We start from the raw sequence: 25,904 nt of genomic DNA, 5'->3' as shown, positions 1-25,904 counted from the left end.
CCAGCCCTGCGAGGAGAGGAGCCCCTTGCAGGTGGTGTAAAGCCGTGCTGTACAAAATGTGTTACCATTCACACCAAACCATCGTCCAGCCTGGACTCGGGCTGGGAGCAGATGCCCAACAAGGTGACAGCATTTCTGTGTCTGCAGTACTGGGGCCAGGGAAACCCTGCCATGGTCTGTGATGGAGCACACACAGCCTTTGTGAGTCACACAGCAAAGGGCTCTCGATGCTTTCACAGACAGGGCAAATGGGGGCACAGCCAAAGTTCCTAGACCTGGATTTGGGACAATTTGCATTGCAGGAGGGGCAGCAGCCAGCTTTTCTGGGGGAGGCAGTTGGATGAATGGGATCTGCACCTGCTTTTAGTCTTGTTTTTGCAAGGATTTACAAAACTAGACTGACTTGCTAGTCAGCAGGGAGGTCACAAGAAGAGTCGTCATGAAAACAGACTGAAGGGGACACAGCTCTTACGCGGTGTCACATGTTCCAGGTGCAAACAGCAAATCACAAGTGGGCTGAGCAGAGCTTAAATCTGCTCGCTGCTTTAGTCTCTCCTGCTACACTGAAGTGTGGCCTGGGAAAAAAGCTCTTCTCTCTCTAAGCTCCAGTCCTACCCCCTTTGACTTCCCAGGAGCCAGCTGTTACTTCAGGCCAGAGCAGAACCTGGGAAGGATCCTGTTAGGAAAATTGCGGGACAGAGCCCAAAAGGCTTTATGGATACACAAAAGACATCAGCCTCTTTCACACATCGTGGACCCTTGTCTCAGTGTTGCATGGGAAGTGGTGACAAAGATCAGGCTGTGGATTAAGCACAAATCTTTTTCTTTTTCTTTTTTTTTCCTTTTTTTTTCTTTTTTTTTGCTTTGATGATATCTCAGTAAGTACTTAAAACACTGCAGTTTATATTTTCATAGCTGAGTAAGCACTTAAGACATAAAACAGTAAGGTAATTAGAGATATGTGGAGCAGCTCTAATGCTAGATGTAAATGAATTTATGTTGCTTTAACAGATATTTCTACATCAGTTTCTATCAGCACACTCCCTGAAACTAATACATCCAAAGCCATAGAGGAACAAAGCCACACTAGGATATCAAAGTTATCTCACAGAGGAATAAAAGTATAAGATAAAGGTCATTACAGAACTGGTACGCACTGATTTGCCTTTATCATCTGTACAAGTGTGTCCAGACATAAAGAGGGGATAACAGAGGCTGGAAAAGAGATTGTAAAAGTCAGCAGTCAGGGAGTCTAGCTATTTTTCACATTTTTTAATTTTACTCGAGGACGGAGCAGCATTTTTCTGTTGATGCTGTTGCAAATCAGCACTTCATGCTTAAGTGGACCACTAGCAGCATATTCTCCCCTGACATCTGGGAAACCAGAATAACCCACAACAACGCAGGCACTGCCAGGAGAAGACATGAACGCCTTAACTGAGTTCTAATGCATAAAACTCAGCTCCAAGTGTACCCATATTTCACCCCAACATTTCTGATTCTGCAAAATCTCTAACACATTTTGAGCCAGAGCCAAAATATTCAGATGAAAAACTCTAACGACTTACTGAGACATCAAGGAAACAAAATAGACTTTTCTTAATGAAATATATGAATGCTGAAAAAACCCAAACCCCATTCTGGTATGCCTTTATGTTTCTTGCACTTTTGATGTGAGTATAATTAAGTTCTGCATATCTCAAGTTGCTGCTGGAGAATTAAGACTAATCTATAACTCTTATAAGTTGTCATAGCTCCTCTGAAATCAATGGATGTTTTGACAATTTACACCATCTGAGGAACTGCTCTGCGTGTCTAATAAGACACACTGCTGTTTAATTACAGGGAGGTTCATAAGGAGTCTCCACAGCTCAAGAAAAAGCTGGTTCTTGCAGGAATAGTCATTTTTTGGTTCTCTTAAACTCGTTATGAACTTCAGTGTCAAAAGCCATCTTTCTTTTGGTAGACCATAAATGTGTCTTTAGCTGAAAGGAAAGGTTCTCTGTATTGCAGCCTTGGTGCTGTGAGAGGGTTTTTGAGAGGAAAAGTAGCTAGTGCCTGTTCCAGTGTCATCAGAGCACTGAAATAACAGGTGAGGAGACTGGGAGCAGCCAGGCAACAGAAACTCAACACAGGAGCAAAAGAACATTGATCCAAATACTCCAGTGAAAGTTTTCAGATAGTCAGGAAGAGTGAACCAGGGAGATACCATGTGTTTGCACTCCAAGTTCTGAGAGGAATAGCTTGCTCTGCATCATATTTAGGAACATGATTTAGTGGTAGGCTTGGCAGTGCTAGGTTAATAGTTGGACTCCATCATCTCAAAGGTCTATTCCAACCTAAATGGTTCTAGGATTCTATGTTTCTAACCACAGAACTGCAGGAACTGTGTTTTCCATATCTAGTGATGTGAAGATGAACACTTTAAAAACGTGTACAGACGTTGTAGTGATAGGTGTGTAAGCTGCAAGAAGATTTGGACAGACCACAACAACCCTTACTTTCACCAAATCAACAAAGAACAACAACAAACAACCACCAAAAAGCCCCCACCAAAACCCAAAACACCCAACCACCATCAAACTCCCAGTTTGAAAACCAGAAAGTCGTATTTTTCAGGAAACTTTTTTTTGGCAAAGTAAAGGTAGGTTTCATCTATACTTTTTGCGCTACCAAAATAAGTAGGATAAGCTGTTGTGATTGCCTACCTCTACAGGGAGGAAGAAAAACACATGATGATTAACAGGTACAGAATAATGTGCACTACCTAATGCAAAATGTGTGCTGCAGGTCAAGAGCCAGAAAAATGTACATCCTGCGGCAAGGATCTCAGCGTAAGTGCACCGCCTCATTGATACAATATTTTATTACTAGAACTTGTCTTATTTCCCTGTTTCTCTCCATCCACACTTAATTTCTGTTTCTTGCTGTCCTGTTTTCTTGTCTATTTCTCCCTTAAGTAGAGCTTGAGATTTATATCATGATCAGAAGGACATTCTAGGTAACTCGACTGCATTTGTGACCGAGCTGGAAAAGTTCAGATCTGTCTACTACCCAAAGGAGAGGGAAGTGAAAATTCAAACTGTACTCTTTTCTCCCAAGAGTTGGTGTGCTCTTTCTGTTACACAGAGTTGGAGCAATTCTGCCAACAGATTCCCACACGTTTCTCATGAGGGCAGGCCCTGGCACAGTCATTCTCCTGATCCAGCACTTAAAATGAATCACTAGCAGAGCAAACAGCTCCGGAGGCAGCGTGAATCCACAGCCCTGCTCCTTCGTGCTGAATTCACCCAGCACAGTAGGGCTTAAGCAAAGCATTTCAGTTCAAAGAATGACTTTAGCATCTGAATTAAAACACACTCTCAACAGTTTGTGCAGCCACTTGGCCGCTGGCCCGCCTGGGAACATCCGTGGTGGTGGCTTCCAAGGGGCAGAGCGCTGCTCCCACCACACCTGGAGCAGCACAGCTGTCCCACAGCCCAACCCTCCCACTCACAGACGCCTCTCCAAGTGCAACCAGGAGCCAAGGATAACAGCACAAAGAGCAACAAACAACTGGGCTCTTCACACCATCCGATCAGCAATAGGAAGCTCTGGCAGTTTTTGGACAAACTGCACCAGAAGATTCCCTTGTGCTGGGAAGAGAGTCTCTAACTCAGTTTGGCTGGTTTAGTTTACAGCATGACTGAAGCTCTGATGTTCACACAGGATGCAAGGTGGCACCTGCTCACCACCCAGTTACAGTGAGATCCTCGTGCCCAGCATTCACGACAGTCTTTGGAAAACAAATCCCAAATCCAGAGCTGGGGCATAGGTGCAAGGAATTTCTAAAAGATCTCCCAGCAAGTGCTTTGTAATTAGAAATTGCAGGAAATTACTCAGACAGTTTGAATTTTAATTTTCCTTCAGTTTCTAATCTAGCCAGAAGGAATCAATTAGTCTCCAGTTCAGAATCTCTACCATCTTTAAAACTTGGGTATTCACAGAGAGCAAACAGCTCTTCATGTAGAAGGTCCCAGCTGAAGGATGTAAATGGTGAACTGCATGGAACGCCATTTATTTACACTGTTTTGGAAACACAAAAGGTTGAGCTGACCCTCCTATGATTCAAATCTGAGTTTACAGCATCATTCATCATCACAGAATGGGTTTGTCCCAGTCTCCTTGAACAAAACTATTTTCTCCTCACATTTGCTGCACAGAATTGGCTGAATTTCAATTCCAAGGTGTATTGTACAAAGAACAGTTTTGGAGTGAAAGATGTCAAGCTGGCAAAAATTGAAAATTAGATTGGAATGAAATCTAATTCTTTTAATATAGAAAGTGTTTAGTTTTGCCTCTGTAATATAATTTGAAGTCACATAGCAATCATGTTTCTTGGCTGTGGAGGTAGGTTTCGTCTCTAGCTGGATGAAATAAAGGATTTTAATAAGAAATTATGCAACAAATAGGTGGAACTTGTGTCGCATACAGCAAGAAAATACTTTTCACCTCTGAGCTCCGAACATTTGCTGCTGCCAGGGAGATCATTTGTAGCAAACTCGCTGAGTGACCCCTGCTTGATTTTGGTCATGCACTCAAACCCACCTTTTATCGTACCAGGTGATCTTCTCTTAGGGTGACCTAACAAGAGTAGGAACCAAAAAGTCTTCCAGTGCTGGCATTTTACTAAGCCTCTTTTAGCATCTGGAGACGGTGAGGATGGATGGGGGGACACTAGCATCCTCCCGTCAGAAAAACGATCCTTTCAACTTTTCCTTGCCCCTCGGCTTCCCTCTAGGCTGCAGGCTCCAGGTGTAAAGCCGGCAGCTGGCAGCGGCACTCCCCTCCCGCATTTTGGGCGGGCAGGAGGGGAGGTGGTCCAGCCGCACAATGACACATTATGCAAATCCTCGCGGAGCGCGGGATCCATCAGGGCGGTGGGAGAGCAAGGCGGCTCATCTCCGAATCGCCTCCGCCGTAGCATCCTCGCCGAGCATCCCCCCCCGCGCTTCGGCCGGAATGACATCAGAGCAGCTCCGAGTCCTTGAAAGTGTGCGGGTTGATTAGCGGCAGTCACAGCCCTGCCGAGCCTGGAGATCGTGCTCCTGGAGATAGCGGGGGAGAGGCTGACTCCGGCACACGGCAGCTGCTCCTCGGGCGCTCCAAGAGTTCCCGCAGCCTCTCCCGGCGTGATCCCCGTGTCCCAGGAGGGAGCTGCCTTCGGAACCGTGTGCGGAGCAGAGGTGTGGAGCGTTCCAGCCGGCTGCTCGCTCGGAAAAGGACAGGCGGGGGATGATATCAATGAGATGTGACTGTGCCGGCGGAGTTCAGTGCCGGCGGCTGGAGCCTCCCTGCGATGCCGCTCAGACAGCTGCTGGCGACTGAAAACTCTCCCCAGCTTACCTGGAGCCCGGCGAAGAGCTGCGAAAAGCAGATGTCTCTCTGCTGCAGGCTAGGAAGAGCAATTCTTCTCTAGGTAAGCGATTGTTCAGCTTCTCAACCTCTACTTCTGGGCATGTATTGATACAGCCACACGGAGAGTGTCTATACTCAGAGCAGGTATAAATATCCAGAGTGTGTCAAAGGATCCGCCTGGAACCTGTGCACAGTAAGTGCTTCCCAAAGCTGCCTAGAGCCTGGCGTTCCAAGGATTATTTGGAAGTTTGAGATAGTCTTTGCCACGTCTGCCCCTGATGTAAAGGGATGTTGTTTCTGAGGGAAACAGCTGTCTGCCTAAATATATGAAAGGGCACAGAAGGGAGAGCTTGGGAAGTTATGTGAGGGGGATACAGTTGCTTCTATAGTCTACTCCACACCCTTTGCTTTTATTTGCTACCGTCTAGCAAAGTTCAGCAGAACTGCTGTACTAAAATGACGTGGTAGAAGCTTTCCATGGAGATCATTAAATATGCACTAAAGTAAGAGTAACTGTGCTCTGAGGAAGCCAAAATCTACAGATCTGCTCTCTTCCAGCAGTTTGATAGCAAACAACATGTGTCAGCAACATTTTTTGGTTTTTTTTTTTTTTTAAACGGCATGATCATTTATAGAGTGGAAGCAAGGATTGTTAGAGGTAATAAGAGGTAAACTGAGGAAATCAGTGTGGGCTCCTCAGATCCTACCGCGCCCGAGCGCAGCAGCAGCAGCCCAGTGTTTTTATCCTACAGCTGGCACACGGGCTCCAAGTCACTGCTGCTGGGAAGGGAAATGCTTAGAGGTGAAGAAGTCTCTTCCTACAAGCCCTGCACTGCTGTAAGCACACATACCTACGAAACCCCACACTCACGAAGTTCTCTTTCCCCCAGGGAATTTACCAGGTCATTTTTTACTAACTCCCGTGGCTCTCATTCACATTGCTTGAAGCCTCCTTCCTTCCTTCCCTCTGTGTGAATAAATGCTGCAGAATCTGGCCTAACCTCTGTAGCAGGTTACCCTACCTTTGCTAGCTTTGGATGCTCTCAGAGAACAAGATAAAAAGAGAAGTAACTCATTTTCACTCCATTTCTTCAGTAGTTTGAAACACGATCCTCCTGCCATAGAAGTTCAGGCTGTGGAAGGACAGCAGGATCTCCTTGTTCATTAGGTTTCAATAGCTGGGTGCGTTTGCAGGCGCTCCCTGGCTTGCCCCATCCTGTCTGCACCCTTTCCCCATGCACCTTTTCCCCTCCACCAAGCTGCATTGTCTGCCTTACTTTTGGAAATGCTGCTCTAAAGGAGGGGCTGGGGGTGGGGTGTGAACTGTCAAGTCGCATTTAACTAAGAAAATTCTTGGCTCCGAGTTTTCTCCTGAATCTTAGCAATCAGATACTATGATCTGCTCAATTGGGTTAGATGTTCCTAATGACATTGCTCTGTGCAGAAGTTGAAGACTGTCTATTAGGTTTTGTGCCATTTCCCCAGAACATGGCCATTTTTTTTGATTCATAATAGATGCCTAATGTCTGAAAGCCTCAGAATTGAAAGCAGGAGTATCTTAATGTCTTGTTGACACCACTCTTTTCTGCAAGACTGGGGAAATGCTCCTCTAACTTGCATTTTATCAGAGTAAATCCAATTCCAAGGGTTACATTTAAGCAGAGCAGAATGCTTCAGTGACTGAGCGCTTGTGCACACACACACACCCACACCCACATATGAATCCTTTTCTGCCTGAACCCCCTGTTAACTCACACTATCAAGTTTTGGAAGTCTTATTAAAACTTTATGGGTGTTTAGAGGCTGTGATATGTGCTGTATCACTCTTTGTAATGGCCATGATCAGACTTAGCACCATGCAGGAATCACGAGCTGCTCTAGAGTTCAACTATGATATTCACTATGAGCAGAATAAAAATATGCTAATAGTAAAGACGGGGTTTTTTAAGGTTGCAGTACAGGAATTATCCCAGCAGCATTATGAGATACTTCAAGGAAAATGTGGCCATTTATTGCAAACCCATGGCAATACTGAGCACAGAAAATGCTGATGAGTTACTATTAGTTCTGACTATAAGTTTTCAGTTGGATAAACAAAAAAAAATGCATTTAATTTTATGTCCCCAGAAAATTCATCACTTTTCCATAAACAGTAAAGGAAACCATATAATGAACTTCTACTGAAAAAAAAAAAATATATATATATATATACAATTTCTGGTTTTGTTCCGAATCATTCTGATTTAACCCACAGACAATTTTACTTTGATTGCCTCTATGACCATAGGGCTGGCTGGGCTTCAGCTGCATGTGTACACTGCTGTTTGCTTCCATCAAGCGTTTGCCTGGCAAAGCTTCCATAATCAGAGAATCTACGAATGGTTTGGGTTGGGAGGGATCTTAAAAAGTATCTAAATCCAACCCTCTTTCTGCAGCTTCATAGGTGCATCCAAGAAACTGCTTTCCATACCCGCAAAATTGGCTTTTGTGAACAAAGCAACTTCTAGGCTAAGAGCAGCAAGGCATTGCCAGCTGTGGCCTGGATGGCTGAAGGAAAGGTTAACTTGGAATTGTGCAGAAAGCCAGCCTGTGGAGTCATTTCAGGAACAGGACATGGAGCTCAGGGTGAGCCAAGGGCTCTCCACACTTTCCAAAGAGAAGGGAGCCTGGGTTGAAACAATGTGCAAGTGTTAGGGAGTACAGTGTAAGGTGGTAGTTTATCAGACCCCTTGCTCTCTGGCCTGGGATGCAGTTGAGGACCATTAGAGCAGGTGGAAGGACTCTTAGGGGAAAGGAGGGTCTCTATTGGAAACTGAGTAGAATAGCAGAGAGTCCTGTCTCCCATTTTGAGATAGGCTGGAGAATGTACATCTCATAGCAACAAGTCTCTTTCTCCTATTGAGATGTAAAAGCAATGCCCCTCATGAAGGTAAGCCACCCAGAAGAGCACTAGATAGAAATTCAGAATCAATTCTCCATCTATGTCAACATTTAAATTAGAAAAACTGAGCGATTAAAAGCATTGGCTGCTGGAAGAAAATGAAAATCAGGCATGTCAATCCCAAACATTTATTACAACTACTGTCAGGAATAATTACAATGGAATCAGAATTTCTACTGAAACTAACAGTTGCTATAGAAAAATAATAATATTTTACCTAAACAACAATGCCACCAGAATTACATGGCAACAGCACACCCGTGTAGAAACCATGTCAGTATTTGATGAGGAAAACACATTGGCATCAGAAGTAATGGATGGCCATTTAAACTCAATTCTTGAAGGAACAGAGATGTATTTAAACCTATTTCCTTCCCTCTGGCAACAGAAAGGGTCACAACTGCTCTCCCCAAGTGGAGGCAAAGGGAGCAAATTAATCCTCCCTCCTCTGCTGCAAGGATGGGGTTTACAGAGCCAAAACAAATAGAGAAGTAGGAGGCAGGGCAGGGTGGGCTTCCTCCATGAGGAAGGAAGCAAAAAGGAAGGGATTCCCTCTTTTTCCATGGATGCTGGTGACATAAGAACTGTCCTTGACTTACTTAGCCTGGCCAAGGGAGATCAGGCTGACACCCCTACAGCTACAGACTCTTACTAATGGCTGGGTTTTCATCTCCCATATGTAAATATCATTACCAGGCACAAACAGCAGAGAGAATAATGTGGACAGGCTCTTCCCTGAGCAGAGCTCTGCACGAAACTTCCTCTCCTGAAGGACTATGCACAGCTGCTTATTCCAGCCCGCACTCTGCCAGGCTCCACTGAAAGGATTGCATTTAGCTTTTAGTGTATAAATAAGTGTTCTGATAAATAATTAATAGTAGCTGCTGGCCGTAAAAGAGGCGGCTGTTTGGAAAGTTAAAACAGTCTGTCATGAAATATGCACCCATCTCCTCTGTGTTCTACTTTCAGGGGCTGTTGTAGCCAACATCTTGTCCTTTTCCATGGGACCATATTGTGCAAGGAGGAGGCCAGAGCTCAAGTTCCAGACCCTCAGGGTATTCTTGGATTTATTCTCTCTCACTGGGATATAGATTACCCCCTGAACCACCGGAGGGGAGGGCAGGTGGTCAGCGATTCACAGAGAAATTTTTGAAAATGAGAGGAAAGTGCATTGTTCTAGGCTCCTGAGTAAGATACAGAAATTAGACTTATTGATCACATTTGATTTTAAAGCCCTCATAGTTTCTTGGGGTTTTTTAATTTAAACCAAAAAAAGCGAGGCCCTCAGCCTTGATATTTCGCTAGACTATCTGCACTCTACCCACCTAAATAGCTGGTATTCCTATAGGGCATTTTTATCCATTGCTACACTGTAGAGTGTATTTGCAATTTTATTTAGGGCTTCACTATTCTACCCCCATACAGTCCTGCTGTTTAGGGTGGAACTGTGCATCAGAGTCCTGGTGAATCAATCACCTGCAGAAGGCCATGGTACTATTATTTGGACCTCAAAAACCACAGTTAAAGAGAATTCTGTGATATGCAGTGTTCCACATGGAAAGCAAAGTGAGCCATGCGTGCCTCGAGACAGGTTCCCATCAGACTGACTTTCCATCAGCCTTGGTGCAAGCTCCATGTGCCTGCACGAATCATTCTGCATAGTCAGATTTTTAACTGAAGGACCTCCTAAAAGGCTTTCTCCTCCATGGGAAAAACTATTTGTGTTCAGGCAGGAAATAAAGTCTCTGTGTATATGTTACCTAAAACTGAGCTTTATGGATTACAAGATATTACGTGATGAGACATAATTGTGTAAGCCCCTTCCATAACCCAGAAAGCCAGGCTGGATTTTCTTGGCCACGACACATCCTGGAGATTCTTATTGAAAACCAAGTAGAGTTATGCACTCAGCCCCCAGGAGAGGACAGGATTGTAAACACAATTCCAGCCTGATTCAGGGGCAGTATGTTCAGAAAGACTGACAACCATTTGGATTTTTTTTTTTATTCCACACTCTCCCCCTTCAACAATAAGTTAATGCCTCAGTAGTTCAATAAACAGAGATTTTTCACGAAAGCAAGAGGTTAATCAAAGCCTCTCTATTCCATCACAGAGCTCTAATGGTATTAGTTCTGGTTCCAGTCTCTGAGCTCAGCGTGACTCAACAAAAAAAATCCCTTGAATTCCCAAGCAGGACCCTTATCCTACTAGTGGCATTTCCAAATTGAACTTTATCTAGACAAAACTAAGAATAGATCTTTTGAAAAGAAACATTTGTTTATATTTTGAACCAAGAGCAAAACAGTATCTATAGGTCACAGATGACACACCAGAAATCTCTAAAGAGATCTTTCATTTGGCTGACAAAGTGGCTTCTCTCGGAGAAACCCCATAAAGCAGTGGCAGGAATAAACACAAAGGAATTTAACCACGGTACAAAGGAAAAGAAGAAAAAGGAAACAAGTACAGCAAACACATTTGCCTGCACATGAAATTATGAATTTTGCACTGGCTTTCCCAAAAGTACACTTTGCAATATTCATGTTATTTATATCTGGACCACACATGAGCCATCATAATGCATTTTACAGCTAATGCCCATGTAAAGGTAGAAAAGACTAGGATTCCCTCCACAAACAGGAAAGATGAAATACTGAAAAAAGTCAGTGGCCTCCAGAGGGCAAAACATGATGGTGGCAGAGACAGAAATCAAAGGTTCTACTCCCTGCCTTATCTTTTTACCAAAAGGCACTTTTCATCTTGATAGGCAAACAGTATCCCTCCAGTCATTTCAAGGTAAGAATTTGAATTTGTGTTCATAATCTGACATAAAACTTCCTCTGACTGTCTTGTCTGCAGTACTTAAGTATATTAAAGGGGAAGTCTCTTGGATATTGTAGTATTTTTGTTACATGACCAAATTTCACTGTCTAGATTAGTTTTAGTGACAACAGTCATGTGTGTAGCCTAAGTGGTCCCCACAAAAAGCTCATGTTGCCTGTAAACAACTGCTACTAAGACTCAAAATTTTCTTGAAGGACTGCCTAGAACCTAGTCTAGAACTAAGACTAGGAGGAGACAGGAGAGAGAATATAAACTTCCTGCTCCCAAACTGCCATGCAATAAAAGCAGTGGTAAATGCAGGTATTTATGAGCAAGAGGGAAGTGACTGAATTTTCCCCTTTAGAAGCTGTTTGAAAGCCCAAGAAGTGCACACACCAAAAAAAACCAAAAGAGAATGCATGTGTGGAGGGTCACCCTGGCTTCATTTACTTCATTTTGCTTAAAAGCCACTACTTGCTGAGCCCTGCCAGGTTGTCACCAGCACTGGTGTCTTGGATGATGCTCCAGCCCACACATCTGCTGTGATCAGAGGTTGATGGGGCCAAACTCTGGGTATTCTCCCTCTTTTTCTACCAAATTCTCTCAATGGTAACAAAACCCTTCGGCCAGTGAAGACAAAGATGGGGAAAGAAGACTCCAGCAGAAATTACTGAAAGAATAAATAAAGGGAAGCTGTTGTAATGAGAATTAAAGTATACAGAGCTTGGAAACTCCATCTGACTGGCTGGAAGCAGGCTTGAGCAAACTCAGAATAAACCTCTGTTTAACTTCCATGTGGCAAATGTGCTGTACTAAAGATTTAAGTACAGAGTCTTTGTTATCTGGGTTTCAGTAGACTTCCTCTGCAGTAGCAATAGATCTTTCCTATGTGACAGCAGTAGTCCCTCTGAAATAAGTCAGTGGCCTCCTTTTAATTCCTAGCACAGATGTGACCACATCTGACTTGCTCACAAATAGTCCCTGTGACAGGATACAGACACCACAAAACATGTTATTCAGTGAAATATATTGGCAGTGCTGTAAGAGTGGACACATTTTAATTATCTCACAGGGTGGCAAACATTTTTAGCTCCCAGAAAACCAACAGGACAACAGAAAGCGTGGGAAACAATTAACTACTTAAAAAAAAGCATAAAGACCAAATAGTTTTGTTTCTACCAGGCTGTTTCAGAGCCTGGGACTATATATCTTCTTTTCATGTGTAAGAAACTTCCAAAAAGTAGAGTTTTTAGTAATCACCCACAAATCTGTAATCCTTGGTAAATTTTAAAAATCAATACAGAAAATCAGCAGTTACTTGGTTGCTAATAGAACTATAAAAAGAGGGTTTTCACAATTTTTTTTTTTTACTGCCTTAGGTCATCCACCCAATCAAACAACATGTACGGCTTGGCTGCTGCATTGACAGAGTTTAAGGAGTCCTTGTTAGGCAGCCATTCTATTGCACAAATGTTGTCTCTCAGCTGAGTTCACAACACAAATCATTCTATTGGAACTGGATAGCTAATTGACAGCCTTATGAAAGTGGAAAACAGTACCAGAATAGATGGACTGTAATAAAACATCTGATACAGCATCTCACAAAAGTTTTATTTGAAGAGTTAAATGAATTCAAATTGGCTTCCATTGAAGCATTAAACTATGAATTGAAAAGTGATGAAGAGCCATTAACCAAGCGCGAGCAGGAGATTTGTTGCATCAAGTCTGGGAGAATGTTTTGTAGGCTGCCTCAGAACGCCGTGCAAAGGCTGCTTTTATTCCCCACCCTCATTCGCAAGGGCTGGGGCACTGGCAGTGTGGTAATTTCACCTGCACTCTCCATTAATCCCACCGGGACAGCAAAGCAAGGACTCAGTCCTGCAGGGCACACACACCTCTGTGATTGCAGGCCCAGCTCCCTGCCATGACATTTTGGCTCTGTCATCATGGCTTTGGCACTAAGCTGCTGACCTTCAGATCATCTCTCAACACCACCTTTTCAGCCTTTTACTTTCCTACACATGCCATGAGGGTTGGAAACGGCTGCTGAAGGGCACTGGGCAAGGGCAAGGGGCTGTTGCTTCCAGCTCAACCACGGCTGTCTGAGTGACCTTGGGAAAGTCAGGCTTGTACCTGTTGTGGTTTGAAAACAAACCAAGTGAGAGGCTCTAAGTCACACATAAAATTTAACGAGAAGAAAAGGAAAAAATAAAATAAAACAAAATAAAATAAAATAAAATAAATGCAATAATACAAAAAGAAAAAAAAACCACTGACAGAGTCAGAATTCACCCTGATCAGGGTGATGGAAGCAGTCCAGGTGAGGTGTCTTCCTGAAGCAGTGATCCCATAGAAAGGTCTGGTAGCTCTGATCCTCTGGGAATCCAGTGGGTGAGGGCTGCTTCTACTGTCCCAAATCCCAGCTTATATCCAGGTGAGAATGCTTGGCTCCTCCCCGTGGGTGGAGCATCTCCCAATGGGATGATGAGTCATCCAGGGGCTCCTTGATGGCCCATTAAAGAGAGATAACACCCGGAGGGAGTTATCTGTGAGTCATGCACAAGGCATTGATGGGCCATGAACTGAAGATGGTGATAGAATACATCCTAAACTACAACCCAGGACAGTACCCTTTAATGCTATTCAGCTTTTTGAACTTTTGGTGAGTTACTGGTGGGAAGTGGTAGATATTAATAACGTCACTCATGCTAGATGGGCGCATTTATTAGAAGCGGCATTGAGAAGGTACATCTAAAATTATCATTTTATTTATCATTATATTTTAAGTCTGGCCTCAGAGTTAAGATATTTTGCCTGGTGACGTGAAAATATTACGTGTATTGTGATAATTTTGGTATCACCACACAACATCTGGAGCTGCTCAGGCATGAGTGTGGTCCCTAACACTTATTTGTTGTGATGATCACTAGAGCCACTCTGTCAGGAAACAAAAAATACATATATAGGTTCTCTCTTCATGCATGGCTCTCCTCAGACTATACCTAAATTACTGATTTCTAGGACCTTCCAGTCCTGACACTCCAGAGAACGCGTGAGTCAGAAATTTCTGAGGAAATATTACAACTACTCATTACATTCAGAAGTACTGATGCGTTAGAGATTCATAAATTGTGCCATTTGGAGGAAACCTCACTGAAACATCCCAGATGGGGTATTTATGGGATTTTCTGGGTGGTCCAAATGACCGCAGGACTGTTGGAAGTTAATGGGTCAGAAGAAGGAAGCAGTGGGGCTGCACATCCGGCAACACTCACCAGAAGTGTGGTCTGGCTAAGTCCGAAAACACGTTTCTGCCAGGAGCTAAGCAACATGAAATGTCACATATGAGCTGGGGAACCAAAGGATGTGCATGTGCATAGGTGTGAACACACGTGTGACAATACCCCTGGGAGAAAAACTCATCTCCAAATCACCCTCCAGCCACTGCTCCACCAGGGAGCCTTTTCACCAAGTTCTGAAATCATCTGGAAATGTTTAAAGTCAAAGAGAAATAGAAGTCACAAGGGTCAAACAGCTCCCTTCCAAGTATTGTTTCATGCTAAAATCACACTAGCTTTCATCAAGTGTACAAGTATTTCAAACTCTTTGCTTTGTATTCATTGATTATTGATTTCACACTCTGGCATAATTCAGCTTTCTGAAATCACACAAGATTACATGTGCACTATAGACTCGATCAAATGGCTGAAAATACTGAAAATTTGAGGGTTTAACTTACACATGATTAAGCATTGAAAAGAAACAAAAGAGGTGAAAGTACTGAGCAGCCTCTCCACTCAGAAATGATGAAATAGAAGTGAGAAAGTCTGCAACAGCCTTTTTCAGCTGAGAAGCTAGCCTTATCCGAGGTAAAAAGAGTTTTCTAATACCTTGTGATATGCTATGAGGAGCTGGTGCCAACACCCCCTCTCAAGTAAAGCCACATTTACAAACACAAAGCAGGTTGCAGCTCTGTTAAGTATGAAAAAAAAAAAAAAGTTACTTTCAAAGAGGATATGAGGTTTGTGAGCCCAGTCAAAATATCTGGAAACTTTTCTGAGAGAAAGAAAAGAAAAATGCTCTTTTTTCCTTCTGCAGTGAACAGAAACCTTGAAGTTTTGCTAATGGTCACCAGGAGTCATTTATCACTCAAATCAGGTTGTTTGTTTCTGTAATGAATGAGGAGTACCACGAAAGGAGCACCGAGGCAGGCATCATGATTCATTGGGCTGCTAGTAAGTGACAGGAGTCATACAAGCTTAGAAAGGAAAGAAAAGAGGCAAGGCTTTACACCAGGTTTTTAGCCTAAAGGGAAGTTTTATATATAGACAATAAAGACATTCTGACTTCTGATTTATGGCGGAATAAGGAAGGGAAAGCTCTGGCTTGCCTCCAGGTGAATTGCTCCCAGCAGCGCACTCCGGTGCAAGCAGGAGATGGGGAATGGCCACACTGCAGCGGAACAACGAGGGCCCTGCTCCTCTGCTCAGCACTGTCAGCACCAGCTCTGAGCCCGCTGCAGGTGGCAGTCCATCAGCTCTCCTCAGGGTGAACGAACCCAGCTGACGGCTTCATATCAATATTGCTGCTTTCCAGAAGCTCGAGCAGCTCGGAGATCCTTTGCCTGCCCACGGTGAGAGGTAAGGGGCTCTCTCCCAGCCCACACACCAAGTGTGCTTGTTCAGGCACCAAGGCCTGGGGGAAGCTGTGCCCGTGGGAACTGGCCCACGAGGGAGTCAGCTTCAACTCCTGATGCACAGTTAACACGTGGCATTAATAAGGGGCTGTTTCTCTTCGCCGCCGCGCTATCGGTTTTAAATAGTCAAGTCCTAATCTCCCAATCAATCATGTTCCAAATCAGTACGCTTCAGTCATCAATCAGATGCATTTTTTGCAGGCAAGCAGGAAGTGTTATTCAGCAAGGAGGCAGCAATTTTTAAACCTCCATTTTTCTTCGGCTGCCTGAATTAAAGAAAAATTAGAGTCCCCGCAGATGTCTCTGACATCACAACGCAGTTGTACTGCAGCGTTCTCCTCTTGCTGGGGAAAGGCCCCACGTTGAGGAAATCAGCTGAATGGATGAGTTCTACTGAAGGATCATCTCTGGATGAGTGCAACCTTGATTCCTGGAGCAAATGTGCCCAGCTTTGGGCTTTACCCCCCTGAAGGGTCAATGGATGCTCATCAGTGACCACAGGAACACAGGACCTCAAATATCAGTTACCAAAATGAAGCTCCATTAGTAACACTAATTATGAAATATGGCCTATTTTCATGTTTTTCAAATTAATCTAGCATATGAACTCTCCGAAGCTAGTTGAATTCTGGAGCGAATATAAAGCTATTGAACTTTAAGGGGGAGAGTTTCAAAGGCACAAATGGCACTTAACTTCCAATTATGCCTTGGAGAAAGTCCCACTAATGGCTAATATAGCTGATTTATTTTCATAACCTTTAATTACTTCACACCATTCTTTTTTTTTTTTTTTAGTGAACAGTATAATCAGTTCAACAGAGCAGTCCCCAAAAACAATGTGCAGACTAGAAAAGGTCTGCTCCAGTGCCAGGTTTCCTTATGCAAGTTTAGATTGTTTATCAATCTTATATAATTATGCATCTCTATAAGTGGAAATACTTGCACTTGTTTATAATATCTACATACAACAGATAGCAGCTAACATGATTCTTTGTATTTTGTCTCGATGAGATTTTACCTGTGTTGTTGCCAGGAAATACTTAGGAATGGAGACCATAGTTTTGTTTTGATGGGTATAAAGTCAGGGGCTTCTCCTATTTTAGTAATATAAGCTATAATATTTAAGAATTTTATTGTTTTGACAGCTTGCAAAGAACCCAGGAGATCCAGCAGGGGCCAAACACTGAGGGAAAAACGTGCAATTTTAGATCTTCTCTCAAGCTATTCCCTTGCGCCACAGGTGGAGGCTGAAACATTTGCGAAGCAGCCAGGGTGATCCGGCGGCACATTTCTTAGAGCAGGACTCGTGGCTTTTATTTAATTTTAAGCAGAGGATGTTAATGAAGGGGTTTGAGGTGCCCGGGGGGTTTTGGCAGCCTGCTGGCGGGAGCCGTGCGCTCGGGAGCGGGCGCTGCCTGACAAAAGCGAGAAGCGATTGCCCTCTAGTGCCAAAACAAGCCCACGGTGCGAGAGCTTTTCCGAGCTACCTGCCTGTCTGTGCTGAGCCAACAGGCTCTTTGGAATCAGCTGTCCGGGAATGCGGGACGGGGGGACACATCACCCCTCCCACGGAGAGCGACAGTCCCCATCTGAAAAACCCTCGGAGCCGGGCTGAGTGACTCATCAATGTCACCCAAACTCCCACACACTCTCACGGAGGATGCTGCACTCGATCCAGCGTTATCTTTTGAGGAAATCTTAATTGGAGGTTTAATAAGAAGTGAAATCCCAGCAAGCAGACAATTGCAGACAAGGGAAGCACCAAAGCAGGGCAAACACTCTTAAGATTATCAGGATGACTTCAATTTCCTAATAGTAGTTGCGATTTTTTTTTTTTTTTTATTTCTTCTCTCACGCATAAGAAAGGACTAAATGAGAAGAGGTTCCTTATTTCTGTCCCTGCCTGGCTGCCCTCTCGGCCAGTTGTGTGACACAGCAGGGTCACTGCTGGAATAGCCCACAATCCAGGGGTATCAATCTCTTGGCAAGCTTTCAACTGAGGAAGGTAAATCAGACGAGAGCTTGAACCTGCCAGAGTCACAAATGGTCTCAGAAAACAACTCCCTCTCTCTAAACGCTTCTTACAAGCATTTTCCAGTTTTAGGTGCAAACCTTAAGATGAATGAATAGTTTTCAGAACACAAGTTAAGAGTGTAATCTGAGTTAATGGAGGAGGACACGTCAACTGATAAGTATCTGCCTGGAAAAAGCACTTCTTCCCCGCAGTTCCAAAATCATTCATTGTTTACTGTCTCGCATTGTTCCAATAGACAAACAATATAAATAATTCAGAAAGATGTTAATTCCTACTTAAATCCATAGAGCAGCATGGGCTATTTATTTAGTTAGCTTTAGCTGCCTCTGAATCACAGGGTTTACTGTTACCAATGGCAATTTTTCACGAATTTAGGCAGAACTGCCAGGAATTGCACAAGGGCTTCAGAGCAATGAGGTTTAAGCACCTCATACTTCATCCACAAAGGGATGGACCAGAGGCTGAGGGCTTTAGCCAGAGGTGTCGTGGACCAGCACACACACCTGCTTTCCCCCCTAGCACTAAAAACAGCTCCCTTGAGGTACTTCTGCTACATAGCACCTCCCATGGGTCCCTGATGGAGGCAGAGCCGTGCACAGTTGCACCCTGCAGTTGTAGCAGCCTGCTCATTCACTTGGAAAATCCCCACAGGATCTTTATAGTTTCTAAACCGGACAACGAAGTACTGATCACTCCGAGTGCAGAGTGGAAACTGCAGAGAAAGCCCTACAAATCTTTCTTCAGACTCCTGCCATGTCTTTCAGTTTGGTCACATTAGTTTTCCAATCCAGAATTTATCCCCCATGCAGTTTGAATTTGACATGGAACATGGTCCCATATTTAACAAAGATTCACTTTGTCCTAATTTTGCCCCTAAAATATTCCATTGTCCCCATTTGCAATAGCAGTGATGCATTTTAGATAAGAAAAGCCGATGAGTAGATGCACATCCTCAGGAAGTTATGTTCAGAGTTCATTTCTGTATCCTAAGAACACGGGGGAGCTGTTTAATGCAGCTTATCTTAATGCACCAAGAAAGCAAGTGACACTGAGTGCTCCTTGAACTACTCAGAAACTTCCCTCTTTACTTAGATTACCAGTATCAATCACCGGCCTTATTAATGTGTGTTTTTAATTGCTTTATGGATTTTGTTTTACTTACTCTTCTTTTACTTCTTGTTGCAGATAATGTTAAGAGTCCTCTTCATTGATTATTGGCAGCTGCTGCGTTCTGAGAAAACCTCTTTCAATTTATCTGTGCGGATCCGCTCCGACAGCTTTACAGCCTCCCCAAACGCTTCATAAATGCACTGCGATGGTCACATGAACATCTTGGAAGGGGAACCTCCGCAGCTCCTCACTCCTATGGCACTTTAAGAAGAGCACCTGGAAAAGCAGCAAGTCCAGCAGGAGCTGGAAGCCCTGCGAAAGATGAATCTCATCGGGAAGCTCCGCAGAAGCTTCCGGACGCTGGTCATTCTCCTGGCCACCTTCTGCTTGGCAAGTATCGTCATCTCTGCCTATTTCCTCTACACTGGCTACAAGCAGGAAATGGCCCTCGTGGAGACCACTGGACAAGCAGAGTGCGAGGACCTCAAACTTCTGCCCTACAGGTCTGCGGAGCTAAGAACACCTAAGCCAATTGATCCCTCTAGGACTGATCCCACCGTGCTCCTGTTCGTGGAAAGCCAGTACTCCCAGCTGGGGCAGGACATCGTAGCCATCCTCGAGTCCAGCAAGTTTCAGTACCACATGGTCATTGCCCCAGCCAAGGGGGACATTCCCCCTCTCACAGACAACGGGAGGGGGAAGTACACCATTGTTATATATGAGAATATTTTAAAGTACGTGTCTATGGACTCGTGGAATAGAGAGCTTCTGGAAAAATACTGTGTGGAATACAGTGTTAGCATAATTGGTTTTCATAAAGCCAACGAGAACAGCTCCCCGAGTACCAGGCTGAAAGGGTTGCCATTACAGCTGTACAACAACGTGGCGCTCAGGGACTGCGTGGTGAACCCTCAGTCGCCCCTGCTGCGCATCACCAAAGCGCCCAGGCTGGAGAAGGGCCCCCTGCCCGGCCAGGACTGGACGGTGTTCCAGTTCAACCATTCCACCTACCAGCCCGTGCTGCTGACCGAGCTGCAGCCCGCCAGGCCCACGCCTGCCACGCTGCCCAGGGCTGCTCTCCATGCCACCGTCATCCAGGACCTGGGCCTGCACGACGGCATCCAGAGAGTCCTCTTTGGGAACAACCTGACCTTCTGGCTCCACAAGCTCATCTTCATCGATGCCATCTCTTTCCTGTCGGGGAAGAGGCTCACGCTCTCCTTGGAGAGGTACATCCTGGTTGACATAGACGACATCTTTGTCGGGAAGGAGGGCACAAGGATGAACATCAACGATGTGAAGGTAAGCCAAGAACTGGGAGATACCATCCCAGGCACATGTTTGTGCTTTAATGGGTGTTTAAAAAGAGACAAAGCTTGGAAAAGCTGAGACCTGGTAAGGGCTGTAGGTGCCCAAGTTCAGCCAGCAGATACACAAACCACCACCTGAGATTAAAAGCCATTTTTCCCACACACGTGCAGAGATGCACTTACAGATGTGTATCTGTAGGGGCATAATGTTGCACATATATACATATAATAGCTTCTAGAAGCCTTTTCTGTATTATTTCTCTCACTATGGTTGTAAAGTAGATAGCAATCATCTTGCTTTTTCAAACCTCACCATCACTGGATTAAAAAAGAACAAAAAAGAGCAAAAGGGGAAAAAAAAAAAAAAGAGCCTGAAGAAGTTACAGCCTTGATGTGACTTATTCTAAGAGTTATCAGGATAATTTTCATTACCAGACTAGCATTTAAAGTTGCCAGTGACAGGGTGGAAGCACAGCATGCACTTGAGCAAATGACATAACCATCTGATAGAGTGAAAGGCCCACAGACTACTCACTGGGGGCTCTTCGACACTTATATTACTGATCTGGAGTATCCAGGGACACCATTAAATTTGTTCAGAGTAATTTTCAAAGATGCGTGCAACTTGGAAAGAATAGACAGAGCTCAACAGCATGACAGTTATTTCTTGTCATTTTCCACATGTGGGAATCATAGTCAGAGATTAATTGAATCCCTAAGCATGCAATATCACATTCTCCAGCCTTTATTCTGGAAGGGTTTTGCTGTAAATACCCAATGCTTTTAAGAACAATAAGCAAGCCTTTTGTTTATAAAAGCAGATTCCTATTTAATTTCTAAACCCTTATTTCTGTTTCTACAATTTCTATATTCATTTGCCTCCTCATCCGGACCATTGAGGTATCCAAATACCCAGATAGAACAGTAGTCTCACATACAGTTAAAACAATTTTGCACATCAGAACACTTGGGGTAATTCTATTAGCCAAACCAGGCATATGAATGCTCATCAGGGCTGATTCTGAGCACCAGGCACTCCAAGTGCCTGGTGCCTTTGAGATCTGAGCGCTGTGCACAAGCTCAGTGATCAAGTGCTCTCTCTCTCTGGAAATACATGGGGAAATGCTCTGAGAAAGGGCTCATACACAAGAGGAAATTCATTCAAAAGGCAATTGTGAAACAGGCTTTTCAGCAATAGCTTCCCGCCTGCGCCTTTTCGAGAGCATCTTTCTGACGTGGTTTGTTCCACCAAGGAAGTCTGTGACTATTCCACAGTGGTTAAAGAGCCCCCACTGCCAGCAGTGTCCACACAGAGACACTTGGAGATGCAGAGCAGAGTTCTCACTGGAATCATCTCATCGTGCAGGAAAAAAACCCAAATCACCTCCGTTACTACCTAGCAGTCAACAATTCCTAGGCAAACCTTTCCAGCTGTGCTTGGCACAGCAACCATGCTTCTATTCTCATTACTGGAGACACAGCAGAAAACTCCACATCCAGGGGCTGCAGGAGGAGCTGGATGCTGTTGAAAGCATTCAGAATTATATTTATGTCCTGCACACATTTATCCATCTGAAAACCAACCAGTCCACACTGCTGAATATCTAGACAATAACAAGGAAAAACATCTGCTAGGGTTCAGGCACTTTAAATATTTTTTTTTTTAAGCAATGCATGGTGAGCCTTCTTTCATTCATTATGTTTGAGCCAGGGTACAAAGGGAAGCTTTCATTCCTGCCACATTTCTCCAGTGCCAAATTAGCAGCCCACTTTCCTCACAAAAACACCAAAAGTGCCACTCACAGGATAAATCCCCTCCTCACCTCACAGAAGAAATCATGCCATAAACACTAAGCACAGGGAGAAATCTTCCACAGGCACAGGCTCAGAACCAACCTTCCCCTCAAGCTCTCTTTCGGGTACAATAAAAAGTTTATCTCCCCTTTTTAGGTGAATGTGTCACACATAAATCCTCCCTGCAGCTTGAGCATCCTCAGGTACTCTGTCCTCAGCATTATGGGTTTCATTTCCAATCAGTTGCCTGGCACGGATTTGTTCCTCAGGGTACTTCACAAACACTTGCTACACAAATCAGTGTGTTCCTACAGACCGGACATTCCCAGAATACATTAACCCACAGAACAGAATCCTGCTAATGAACGTAACACCGAAAGCAGAGTGCACTTTGGTTAGTTTACAGGAGAGGATAATTACAGCCAGGCAGAGAACAATCTCCCAAGTCACTGGGGGGAGGAGGCAATTAAGAACCAGGACCTGCCTTCACTCCGTTAAGCACAGCAGCTTTGCTGGAGAGGCAAAAATAACAACTACTTAGGAGACTGATATTTCAGTGATGGCAAAGCACTGCCCTGCCTTTGAGAGGAGCTGAGGCTGCTCACAGAGGGTTCACTTTGCAGAGAGGTGGGGACTCTCTGCCATGCCCACCCAAATCCCTCGGGAATGCTTTAACACACAGCAAGTCTTCTGATACCAATATTGGCATGTAACAGCAATCAAACAAGTAAACCTGTGCCTGTGTAATTACTTCCTGCAAGCCAAATGTTTTTATTCCCTCACTGGGCTATTTCTCAGTTAGGTGCCTCAGGGAGATATATAGATATATACACACACACGCTTTTATAAAGGGTGGCATCAGCTCCAGAAACAGAGATTAGAGAACAGGGATATTGTGGCCTCTGTTTACCACAGAAGATCTCCTAGTCTTGGGTGTTGAAGAAGTTGTGCAAGGTCATGTCTGGCTAAGTAATTACCAGGAACTCAGCAGAGTCACAGAAAGCTGTTTTTCCAAGGTTTGTGGAGTTCTGTCTTGAGCCTAGTGAGCCTCTGCAAATGAATTTCTCCCTTTCCTGCCTGCCAATATATTATCTCAGTGCTTCGTTTTAGAAGGCAAAAGAATTCACCAGTTAATTCACAAAAACAGTGAATTTGTGTACTTGTAAAAGATACTGGTTCCCAGCCACACAAGTTGAGTATCACTGGCATCAGTCAGTGGAAACGTCTTTTTTATGCTGTGTCTGGGAGAGCCACACAGAAAAAATACAAAGCTTTCCCCTTTAAAGTTTCCTTTAAACTGAGCACAAAGAGGGCTGCATTACCCAAACAAGGAGTAAGAACTTGCCGAATTATTTCTTTTTTTTTTTTTCTCTTGCCATAGTGTGAGCTAGTACAATATTTGCTCACCCAGGAAAAGCTCAACACAGCCACCAGGGCTTTTCCAACACCTTTCATAAATACACATCCTATTGTTAACTCAAAAGCCCTGCAAGAGCACAGTGCAAGCTAAGGCTTTTACTCTTTAAGAAATAAAAACAAATGAAAAACCACTCCAAATGAAGCAAAAAGTTTAGCCTTTGACTTTCTACCCCCCCTCTCAGCTCTAGAGTTTAGACTTCAACACATCTTCTGGGTGGACTCAGGAACTATAACTATATAACTATATAACTATAACTATAACTAGCTGGAGCTGATAAGGTTATCAAGGAGAAATTGCTTGATATTGATATTGATATATCCCCCCAGCACCAGCATATCCCCACAGCCCCCTTCTCTCCAACCTCTACTTCTCCTTTGTGTAACCGCTCTAATGGTCACTACAGGGATGGGAGCGTCCTTGGACTTTCTGAGCCACAGTGAAATGATGGAGCCAGGCTTGGGAATGTCCTTTGTGTCAGTGCTGACTGCAGGGTTTCCTTCTCCTTGCAGCCTGTCTGTCTTCTCCTGCTGCATCCCCCTCTGAGCTCCAGTCCACTCCCTTCAATGGAAATAAGAATTGGAATTATCTCTGACACCTCCTCACTTCCACAGTCTCCACTTTGTCTTTGACCTTCAGCATCATTAACATGCCTGGAACACTTAAAGCCTGTGATTTCTGGCTCGTTTTAGTGTTTTAAAGGCAAGAATTCATCTTGGAGTTGCATCTTTCCTGGCAATCCCGAATTAAAAAGTACTGGCACAGCAGGGAGCTGAGCTCAGCCACTCAATCTCTCCAGCATATGATTATCCCTGATTTTTGTGCAAGGACAACTGCTTTCAGGTGAAACTACTGGAAATGTCTGGGCCACACCACCAGGCATGGGAGAATGGTCAGTCCTGAGATAAAACGGTCACCCTGATACAATAATAACAACAATAATAATAATTGAATAATAATAATAATAATTGTATAATAATAATAATAATAATAATAATAATAAGCCCCTGCCAGTAAAGTAGAGCAACCCATGGCCAGCCAAGTAGAAGCTGAGCCCAGGAGAAGTGTGAGCACAGGATTCCAGAGGAGACAGCCAAGCATTAGTCACTGCAGGCTGGGTGGTACTTCTGTCACCTTTTGACACACTTGAGAGTGACAGTGAAGAACACAATGAAGTGGGGTTCTGGAGCTCCCGCTTTTGGATGGTCTTAAAGTCTTTAAAAATGAATTTAAAAGGCAGCTGAGAGGCATTACATGAAAACTTTAATAATTTTATTTAAAAATGGAAGTGTCTGCTCCATTCTGCTTCATCAGAGATGACAGTTCATTCAATATTTTCCTTCATCAGGTCTCTTGAAGCACCCAATTCTTTCTGTAATAATTTGAGTGTTGAATACTGCTCAAGTGCCTTGTCAAGACACATCAGACAAAATGTTTCATACTTCTTTTGTTTCAATGGGGCCTGTTCTTTCATTCAGAATTTCAGTACCAATGAAGTTAAAAACCACAATTCCCTTGCCATGACCAGAACCTGTGTTCTTCTCCTTGGCATCCTGATGGATTGACTGTCAATCCGAGTACCCTCCCTGAATTATAATGGATTTGGGGTCCTCTCATCTGCCAGGTTCCTGCTCAAGATTAGTATATACTATATATGTGTGTATATATATATGTATGTATGTATATATACTATTCAATCTTGCCAGAAAACAGATTCTGGTGGCTCAAGTTTTCTACCTCTTGAATTTATTAAGCAATTGCATCCCTGGCAAGATTTTCCTGAATGTTTGAAAACTCCCTTGGTGTTCTTCTGTCCCAGAGAACACGCTGGGTTTCGGTCTGTAGGGTTACATGACTCCAGGGAGTTCAATTTGATATTTTTCATACAAGCACCACAGAATTATCTCAGATGTTTGAGGTTTTTCCCCTAAGGAAAAAAAAAAGTATAATATCCCACAAAGCAACAAATTAATTATTAAAAAAAAAAAAAGAGAGAGAGAAATCATCCTTCATCCTGCCTATAAGAACTCAGGAGAACTTAATTTTTAAAAGAAGGTCACAATGCATTTTAAAATATAGAAATGGCAGGTTTTCCAGGTCAGATTCAGAGATTTCTGGTGCTCACATCCTGTGCCAAGCACCACTGACTTGTGACACATTCCTCTTCTACACTTGCACTGATTTCCTGGATTTGTACTCATTTCTTGAATCCTTTCTCCAAAATAATTCTGAAGTCATAGGTTGTATCAAACTGGAGTATACACGTGGGACTCTACTTAATTTAGCTTCACTTAGGGAATCCATAGGAGCCAAGAAACACATCTGCTTTAGATCAACCCCTCAAGAGACCTGCATTAACCTGAGCTTTAAAACAACAGGTA

General features: G+C 43.8%; 1 protein-coding gene across 2 annotated transcripts in view; it reads left to right on the top strand.

Moving 5' to 3' along the window:
- Positions 1-5,378: 5,378 nt before the first annotated feature.
- Positions 5,379-25,904, top strand: part of LOC136360798 (bifunctional heparan sulfate N-deacetylase/N-sulfotransferase 4) — a 70,282-nt gene continuing 49,756 nt past the window's right edge. For both annotated transcript variants that reach the window (XM_066318406.1, XM_066318407.1), the window contains exons 1-2: positions 5,379-5,458; positions 19,078-20,304. In XM_066318406.1, the coding sequence (XP_066174503.1) occupies positions 19,324-20,304 (981 nt within the window). In that variant the 5' untranslated portion in view covers positions 5,379-5,458; positions 19,078-19,323. The remainder of the gene's footprint in view (positions 5,459-19,077; positions 20,305-25,904) is intronic.

This window comes from Sylvia atricapilla, chromosome 4 (assembly GCF_009819655.1).
Source record: "Sylvia atricapilla isolate bSylAtr1 chromosome 4, bSylAtr1.pri, whole genome shotgun sequence".
Classification (NCBI taxonomy): Eukaryota; Metazoa; Chordata; class Aves; order Passeriformes; family Sylviidae; genus Sylvia; species Sylvia atricapilla.
The sequence above is the reverse complement of the archived record's forward strand: the minus strand, read 5'-3'. Positions and strand labels throughout refer to the sequence as shown.